The 7,942-nt window shown below is 42.1% G+C and overlaps 1 protein-coding gene across 2 annotated transcripts; it reads left to right on the top strand.

Moving 5' to 3' along the window:
• The first annotated feature begins 4,120 nt into the window (after positions 1 to 4,120).
• Positions 4,121 to 7,942, top strand: ethe1 (ETHE1 persulfide dioxygenase). 2 transcript variants are annotated; one of them, XM_083989628.1, is made up of 8 exons: positions 4,121 to 4,300; positions 4,486 to 4,719; positions 5,520 to 5,664; positions 6,165 to 6,313; positions 6,551 to 6,680; positions 6,851 to 6,940; positions 7,301 to 7,417; positions 7,561 to 7,942. In XM_083989628.1, exons 2-8 carry the CDS (start codon positions 4,510 to 4,512, stop codon positions 7,605 to 7,607), a joined length of 888 nt encoding a protein of 295 aa, XP_083845754.1. In that variant the 5' UTR covers positions 4,121 to 4,300; positions 4,486 to 4,509; the 3' UTR covers positions 7,608 to 7,942. The 2 variants fall into 2 exon arrangements, with proteins under 2 accessions (XP_083845754.1, XP_083845753.1); XM_083989627.1 differs by having other exon boundaries at positions 4,123 to 4,719.

Genomic DNA, 7,942 nt, shown 5'->3' with positions numbered 1-7,942 from the left:
CTTTTGTGTCCTTCATTCCTGCAATCATCTTACTCCTCCTATTAGTGAAGTTCCTGGTGTTCCCCTCGGAGGTGGGCGATTCCCCTCCTCGCTGTGGGGGGAAAGCGAACTGCACTGCCCCCACTCAGGCACCTTTTCTGTCTAAGAACCCAGTGAACCAGACAGCCAACATCAGTGCAGGTATATCACACTGGTTCATGTGCAGATGTGTGCCGGCCTAAGTCACTGCTTATCTGTGTCAGGCAGTAGATGATCATTTCAGATCCATCACCTGTCTGTTGGTTGTGGCCATTAGGTTTAATAGCCTTATTATGGAGGGTGGTCTGCTCTCTGCTGCAGTATTAGCATAATCATTCATTATACACTGATTGAATCAATTTACTGAATTTAACATTCTCTGTGGATCTCATTTGCCTCTTATCACTTAGCATTTCAACCCTTTTTCATTGTCTCCCATTCAGACTGCACAGTCCTGGTCGGTGATGGACGACGTATTGTTGGGGGGGTGTTGGCCGCCAAAGACAAGTGGGGCTGGCAGGTCAGCATGCACTGGAGAGGGAAGCACGTCTGTGGAGGGGCCATCGTCTCCCCTCGCTGGGTCATCACTGCAGCTCACTGCTTTGTTGAGTAAGAGGATTGGAGGGGACACAAAAGTGTTTTTTTTTTTTTTTTTTTACCCGTATGCAACTCATACCATGCCGCCATAAATCACAACTCTGCAAAGTCTCGGCATATCATTCAAAAAGTACTGCACAGGGAATCATTTATTGTGATTACCTTTCTTGTTTATTTGTCCTAAACAGCCAACAGCCGTATCACTGCTGTTATATAAATTATAATTTAAAGGGTCTCGGACATGTAATGTCTACTCATGTTCTTATCTTTCGCCTCCCACCGACCCTCCCAGATCCCCAATTCTTCTCACCATTTTCCTTTTCTCCCAGTGTATGGAACTTTATGCATGATTAATTGATATGGATGAATATCAAAATATGAAGCCCTAAGATTGAGGGGGTCGTTTTTTTTTTTTTAAAGCCTGCTGATATCATCAGCGTCTGTGTAAGAAACTACCCACTCATTTGCATCGCAGTGTGGGAGACCAGAGATGGGATGTGGAGTCAGAAATATTTTTGTCAAACATTATTTGTTCCACCATTTCAATAATTTCTTTTTAGATGTGAAGAATGTGAAGTCTGAAAATACATTTGTTAAATTTTGAATAGTTTGGGGTATTTTTAATTGGGGGGGACAATTCATGTTTTTCAGAAATTGGGGGGGGGGCATCTCCCCCCTGGGATCTGCACCCACGGACATGAGGAATGAGCTTGTTAAGGGACCTCGAAGTTAGATGCAGTTGACTCCACATCTGTGCATGTTTAGTTTTCAGCGGGAAATAATGAGTTCATTACATTGCCTGTGGTTATGCTGGAAAGTGTATTTATTTGCATTACATTATAAGGGATTATTAGTGTCACTTTCTCCCCGATGACAACTCACAACACAGAGTTTCTATTAATTCTTAGCTCAAGGTGTATCTCATGGTTTTTTGGGCTCATTATTTTAAGTGTTGTTTCAATACATATACAGCACCAGCATGGTCTGTGTAAAAGTGTGTGTAACGCTGCCGTTGTTGCAGGAACAACATGCTTGAAGTGGCCTCCTGGCTGGTGGTGGTGGACACGGTGAGCATCGCAGACAGCTCTGTGGGGACACGCTACAGGGCGCTGCAGGTCCTCTACCACCCCCGCTTCAACACATACAACAACGACTATGATGTGGGCCTGCTGCGCACCATCACCGACATGGACATGAGAGGTGAGACAGAGGCGCTGTGGCTCCACCTGTCAGTGGGCCCCAGGAAACACACCAATGTCTGATGTGAATGAATCAGTTCTTGTTCTTCCAACAATGATTAAGATTTTTAAAAAGCTTTTTATGAAGAAGGAAACAAAGACAGAACCAGCTATAAAATGTTACAAGTCAATCAAGTTTTGTGATGTAGCTAAGTGAGATAGATGAACCTGCCTGGTCACCTTTATGTCTTTATTGCTTTGTTTTGCTAGATTATATTATTATACTGTCATGTTTCAGTCTGTGTACTGGTTGCAGGTGGGGTGCGGCCAGTGTGTTTACCCCGTCGGAGTGAGTCCTTTCCCCCTGGAGCGGCTTGTTGGATCACAGGCTGGGGATATATTCATGAAGGAGGTGTGTTACACCAACACAGACTCACTCTATTTGTGCTTATGTACCCCACAACACTTTCTCTGAGTCCAGTTCTTCCATCGTTTTAGAGCTTCTATTGAAGAAAGTTGAGTTCTCATCCGTTCCTACATCCCATGATCTTCATGTCTGATCCACGTTATAATTAGACCCCACTGAGTTGCAGTTACTGTCCTTATTTTTCATCACTCATGTATTTCTTCTTACTTGTCAGGCTTTGTGTCAGATGAGTTAAGGCAGGCACAGGTCAAGGTCATAGCTCAGTCCGCCTGCTCCCACCCGAGCGTCTATGGGATGTACCTAACTCCTCGGATGATTTGTGCCGGCACCATGGAGGGAGGGGTGGACTCCTGCCAGGTACACACCCAGATATAAACCTCCCTCATAAACCTGGCTCATCAGTTTCACTTCATTTGATGTATGATCCAAAACGTTCACTAAAAATATTCTCTCTCTGTCTAAAGGGAGACAGTGGTGGTCCCCTGGTGTGTGAGACGGCCGGTGGGGACTGGAGGCTGGCGGGGGTGGTGAGCTGGGGAGAGGGCTGTGGACGGCCGAATAAACCAGGCATCTACAGTAGACTAACAGAACTGATAGGCTGGGTTGAAAGATATATAGAGGTACTATGTGAACTAATACCCCTGTTGGTTTTCCCCCTAATGAATGCATCATGATCACAGTCTAGTTTCTTTCCTTTTTGTCAGGACAAACCAGAAGAATTGGACGAGACAGCTGCAGCCATCACTGACACTTAACTGAGACATAAAGACGCCAATCAGCTGCGTGTTGTAATAATTGTTCATAAAATGAACAAAGATCATTGTATCATGGTAACAGTCTTATACACACACAATAGTATTGGCTTATGTCAACTCTGTGAAACTCAAGTACAGTAATGCCAAAAATGTTTGAGCAGACAGTCACATAGAATTTGATTGATGGGAACTTTGCATCATAGAATAGCAATTATGTCCGGTGCTCCAGCCTCTATCTTGTTACCTGGTTTTATACAGTAGTGGGACATTGTGTCAAAATGTTTTAGTTTATATAAAGTTCTTTTATTTTAAAGTTGGATTGTATCAACTGTTCATTTTTCTTACAAGAAATAAACACAAAACACACAGGGTTAGGTAAATGTATTCCATTATAGGAGTATTATAGGTCTGAAAACAGTGGTCATTTTCCCTATCTAGTTGTTTTCTTTATTAAGAAATTGATTGTTTGGCAGCAGGAAAATGTGAAAATTGCCTATCATTTTTCCTTTCTATATTTACTCATTGTTTTATTGCCTGAGCTCCAGTCAGTTACACAAATTGTTGATATTACCTCAGCACTTATAATGCATCATTGCCTGTTAATTTACTGTCAGTTAACACTGCATGTGGGTGGCCAACAAGGGACCAACATCATAACTTTATCCTAGGGCCAAGCACCAACAAGTTCATGATTCTGTGACACTGTCATTCAATTCATAGCCTACTATATCTACTATGTCATAATTTAACGATCAAAATTAATATAATTGACTGAATAAAGAAGTAGGCTAGCAAAACATGTCTGTCATTAGGAGAAACAAAACCTAAATAAATTAAAAAACTCTAAAATATCTGTGTTGTGTCTATATAGCATTTGTTTAATAACTACATGATTTTCCAATAGGCCTACTGTATGTCAGGTGACAGGATTATTCTGTTTGTCTAACTTGGTTTGGTTTAGTGGGTGGGTCTGTGCGATAACACATTTCAACAGTCACGTATGCCACAGGCCACACAACTGTGCGTGTGTGTGTGTGTGTGTGTGTGTGTGTGTGTGTGTGTGTGTGTGTGTGTGTGTGTGTGTGTGTGTGTGTGTGTGTGTGTGTGTGTGTGTCCTGGCTGACGCTCCTCCTGTCCTGCTGCACCACAGACAGCTGGGAGCGTCTCTGACCTGCCCACCGTCTGTGGAGGGAGGAGGAAGCTGACCTGCACCGCGGGAGGATTAACCCAAGTTGCTCAATAACACAAGTATTGGCTGTGGCAGCAGCAGCAGTAAAAGTGAATGACACGGTGACAACATTATATAGTCTTGAAGTTCACACAAGGTGAGGGTGAAGCTGTCAGACAGCACTGAACTTTACTTGGGGATAAACTGATCAGTTTCTGAATCTTAACTCGAGTTTAACGCGCTGTCACATCGTCGCGTGCCTGCAGCCCGGTGTCCGCGCGCGGCTTAGCTGTCCAACATATTTGCTCCACTTGGGTTAACACTAAATATCTGATTGTGCAGCTGGAACAAACGAGACGAGCGACAATGTGCTCGGTTATAAACAAAGTGAGGCCAGTTCAGCGGGCTCTGGCTCTCACGCTTCGCCTCAGACCGAACACCGAGGGCTCGAGTTGTGCAGCAGCCGGGAGCAGGCGCTTCAGTCCCGGCGTACGAGCTGGAGTCGAACCGCTACGAGGCACCATCAGGTCGTACTGCTCCAGGATGGCGCAGACGGAAGGACTGCTCTTCAGACAGGTAGGTTATGCTGTTTCTGCGGAGGCTTTATTCCTGCAAAGTCCAACGTGACGAAAAATAAACTGTTTGTAAACAAACAAAATGTTGCTGCTAGCTGCTGTCAGGAGGAAGTTAGCTAGGTGGAGTTAGCCTTTAGCCTGAACATGAGTGCTGCGTTCAAAGTTGTAGTTTGTTTTATAATGAGCCAGGCTGCAGGACTCATCTCTGTGAGCTGTCTGTCATACAGTGTCTCGGCCAAACGGCCCCTTTACTCCCCGCAGTCTGTTCAGTGCTCATGTTGAACTAACTGTTATTCATGTACCACAGCGACACTGCTGTGGGTTAGGTGTTTTTTTTTTTTTTTAGCTTGACAAATCATATTTGACCTTCTGGAAACAGCAGCTGAGTAACCAGACTCAACTCAAGGTGCACTTAGACGCTTTAATCAATTGAAGACTGTTAAAGCTCCATGCCAACTCATTATAGCTACAGTATACCCTTAATTAAAGATATTAAAATGAGATATAATGGTTGTAAACACTAAATAAACTGTGCTACTGTCTAAAATGTGCTTCCAGTAGGCTAATAAATGTTATGGATAGTTTCTCTTTGTAAAATAAAATTAATGCCATTTTTAAGACACCTGGCATGTGGGTTGTTCCAGGTGTTTTTGGAGAACTTGTTAGCTCCACAGTTATCTGTTCAATCTCTTTATCACAATATGATCTGCTTCACTACCAACTGCTGGCATCCTTTATCGTTTATTACAAAGTGAGTCATTCCTGTGCACTCACCTGTGGGCTTTTTTCTCTTCTGTGCAGCTGTTTGAGTTGGAGAGCAGCACCTACACCTACCTGCTGGCAGACCAGGAGACCAAGGAGGCTGTCCTCATCGATCCTGTGCTGGAGACCATCGACAGGGACCTGAAGCTCATACATGAATTGGGGCTCGATCTAAAAGTTGCAGGTATGTCTAATCCTCATGTGGCCTAGGTGAAGAAATGATTTTGTTTCTGTCATAAACTAAGTCAAAATCATTCTGGCTGTCATGTATTGAATAGCTTAATTACTGCTGTTACTAATCCTGCACAGTCTGTTCTGGAGGTAAAATAAACTCACGTCTATATTCTGGGATTTTATGTGAACCCTCATTTATCCCAGACTAAGGACAGAGGTGTTTGTGGATTATCTATTGTCTTTTACTCGTGTCAAATGAGCAATATGTCTAAAATTAATGTCACAGTATTACTTACTTAATAACATTTTTCAGACAATGACATACATAATCATAGAAAACTGAAAATTGCAAGACATGCTATTCTTTGAAATTGGAATTAGTCATTAGGACATGAATAATAACATAATATGCATATCATTACAAAAACCACCAGCTTTTATACTGCAAATGATAAAAGTAAATCACTGCCGGACCCCATGGTGAACCACATAATCCTTTTTTTCTGATAGTAAACACTCATTGTCATGCGGACCACATCACCAGTACTGGGCTGATGAAGAAAAGACTGCTTGGCCTGAAGAGTGCTATCTCCAAATTCAGTGGCGCCTCTGCAGACATACTCCTGTCAGAGGGAGACAAGATCGCCTTTGGAAAACATGTAGGAACCCTCATATTACAGAGACTGTCTGTGTTGCTTTCACTTTTATAATGTACTGTACGTGGGCATTTGCATGCATTGTTTTTATTTTGAGTTTATACCAGTATTTTGATTATTGAGTATTTGAGTATTCTGGATCTGGATTATGTGTTTCTTTGTGAAAAACTGAAACCGTTTAGATTAAAGTGCTTTATAAAATAAATTTAAATACCTATTTTTTTCTCTTCTCCCTGCTAGTATCTGTCAGTGAGGGAGACACCCGGACACACTGATGGTTGTATGACGCTGGTGCTAGAGGATCAGACCATGGCGTTCACTGGGGACGCTCTGCTCATCAGAGGCTGTGGCAGGACAGACTTCCAGCAGGGTAAACATACACATTGACCTTGTTGTTCTAGATCCACAAACACTCCCCATGAGCCTCTATTTTTGTAACATTGCAAGATGAACACAAGAGGGCAGTATTGCATTTGTGTGTATGTTTTCTTTCTTTTTTTAATTGTGTAACTTTTGCATAATGTTCTCTTTTTGATTCAGGTTCCCCCAAGAAACTCTTTGCATCAGTCCATGAGAAGATCTTCTCCCTGCCTGACCGGTGCCTTGTCTACCCAGCGCACGACTACACTGGTAAAAACCCATCACATCTGACTGTTAACATCACATCTCATTGAACCAAAACTGGTTGTTCAAATAGATTTAATAACACTGAGGTATTGGCAGGTCATTACTAACATTTTCCCATCCATAATAACTAATACGGATGTGATAACACATGTTGTGCATTGCAAATACAGACAGGTGACACTTCAAACATGGTTTTTGAATGTGCACTGCATCATCGTTTGCATGTCTGCCAACAGCCTATGATTTTGCTGCTTTGAAACCAGTCATTATTTTGATTGATCGGTGAGGTTCAACATGTGGTGAAGATTAAACCCGCTGTGACTGCAGATGACATATTTGGCTGTATCTGTCTCTGTATATCAGGTCGGACGGTGTCTACCGTTGGTGAGGAGCGCAAGTTTAACCCACGCTTGACCAAGAGCCTGGAGGAGTTTGTGAACATCATGAATAACCTAAATCTCCCTAAGCCTGCGAAAATCGGTATAAAAACAATACCACACACATTACAAGCTACATGTCATGCTCTGTTACTGTAAATAAGATTATACCTTGCCAAAACATTTCAAGGTAGTGACACCGCATTACACAGGCTGACACAGTTTATTTTTCTTCTTTCTTTGCAGATATTTCAGTGCCTGCTAATCTGGTTTGTGGAGTACATGAAGTTTGAATACAGGATGCACAAGGGAAGACTCTTATTCAATCATCTACATCATAGCAAAGTGACATTTACAAATCTGTATTTAGCAAGATTAACCAAAATCTGATGACCATAAAAGTGCATTATCGCGTGTATGTATATGTAAATGTAAACGTGTATATTTGAATAACTGTTGCCATTTGGGGTGCAGCTACTGTTGTGATCATGCTTGAAATAATAATACTGCAATTTATATTTTTACCTGTTAGAAAATAATGCTGAAAAGTTGCAGATGAGGAAAAACCACTATTGTTAATTATTTTGTATTTTAATTGAATATAAATATGAGTTGTCTTTATGCTTTA

This window comes from Trachurus trachurus (assembly GCF_905171665.1).
Source record: "Trachurus trachurus genome assembly, chromosome: 16".
NCBI classification, from domain to species: domain Eukaryota; kingdom Metazoa; phylum Chordata; class Actinopteri; order Carangiformes; family Carangidae; genus Trachurus; species Trachurus trachurus.
The sequence above is the reverse complement of the archived record's forward strand: the minus strand, read 5'-3'. Positions and strand labels throughout refer to the sequence as shown.

What these genes read in the sequence shown, in the direction of transcription:
- ethe1 (XM_083989628.1), top strand. Translation starts at nt 4,510, where the DNA reads ATGTGCTCGGTTATAAACAAAGTGAGGCCAGTTCAGCGGGCTCTGGCT. An exon ending in AAGGACTGCTCTTCAGACAG is followed by an intron (nt 4,720 to 5,519) that starts GTAGGTTATGCT and finishes TCTTCTGTGCAG; the next exon opens with CTGTTTGAGTTGGAGAGCAG. An exon ending in GCTCGATCTAAAAGTTGCAG is followed by an intron (nt 5,665 to 6,164) that starts GTATGTCTAATC and finishes TTTTTCTGATAG; the next exon opens with TAAACACTCATTGTCATGCG.